The 690-nt window shown below is 53.2% G+C and overlaps 1 protein-coding gene across 1 annotated transcript; it reads right to left on the bottom strand.

The window, feature by feature from the left end:
* Positions 1-87: 87 nt before the first annotated feature.
* LOC109508888 (glutamate receptor-interacting protein 2-like) lies at positions 88-483 on the bottom strand (the record flags this gene model as incomplete). The annotated part of the gene is made up of 2 exons (XM_019858825.1): positions 337-483; positions 88-260 (listed from the first exon to the last, which is right to left on the bottom strand). Coding segments are annotated over exons 1-2 (283 nt in total), but the record flags the coding sequence as incomplete, so codon positions are not given.
* Between the last annotated feature and the right edge of the window lie 207 nt (positions 484-690).

Here is a 690-nt window from a genome sequence, read left to right as displayed (position 1 = left end):
CCCCCCATCTGACCTGCCCACCTTTGCCTTTCTTCCATTTCCAAATCAGCAGAATCAGCAACATTCTGTTGACCGTAAATATCCCACCAGTGTCATGTTGCTTGTTGCCAGTCAACCTGGTCTGGTGGGCGGGAAGCATTTCCAGCCTGACCAGCTCGGTGGTGCTGGCCAGCAGCTGCGTGGCCTCCAGGACGCTGCAGTGCTCGGTGGACGTCCCGTCGATGGACAGCAGGTGGTCGCCGGCGTGCAAGGCTCCGCATCTGTCAACCACAAACACTGTTATGTTCTATTTAAAAAAATTCTTGCCGGGGGGTGGGGGTAGGGGGGTTAACATACCTGTCCACCACACTTCCGGGCTTGACTCGCTCGATGACAATGACCCTCTTGTTGCGATGGCTGGCTGACGTCAGCGTGATGCCGAGCGTGGCCCCCGGAGGTTTGGCCATCTCCACCAGGAGAGGACCTGACGCGTTGGTCAACGTGTCTGATTGATTGATTGAAAAAAAACTAATCACATTCAGTATCAACTCGGCGAATGGAAATAAATGGCTGTCTGCCTCGATATGTGCCCTGACACAGAGTGGCCGGCATGTGTTGTGTGTGTGTGTGACAATTGTTCGTCCAACTTTGGTGGAAAAATGCCGAAAATTGGCTTTGATGTTTTCAAAAACGTCGACGCGTGCATTTGTG

This window comes from Hippocampus comes, unplaced genomic scaffold (assembly GCF_001891065.2).
Source record: "Hippocampus comes isolate QL1 unplaced genomic scaffold, H_comes_QL1_v1.1 C16684616, whole genome shotgun sequence".
NCBI classification, from domain to species: Eukaryota; Metazoa; Chordata; class Actinopteri; order Syngnathiformes; family Syngnathidae; genus Hippocampus; species Hippocampus comes.
The sequence above is the reverse complement of the archived record's forward strand: the minus strand, read 5'-3'. Positions and strand labels throughout refer to the sequence as shown.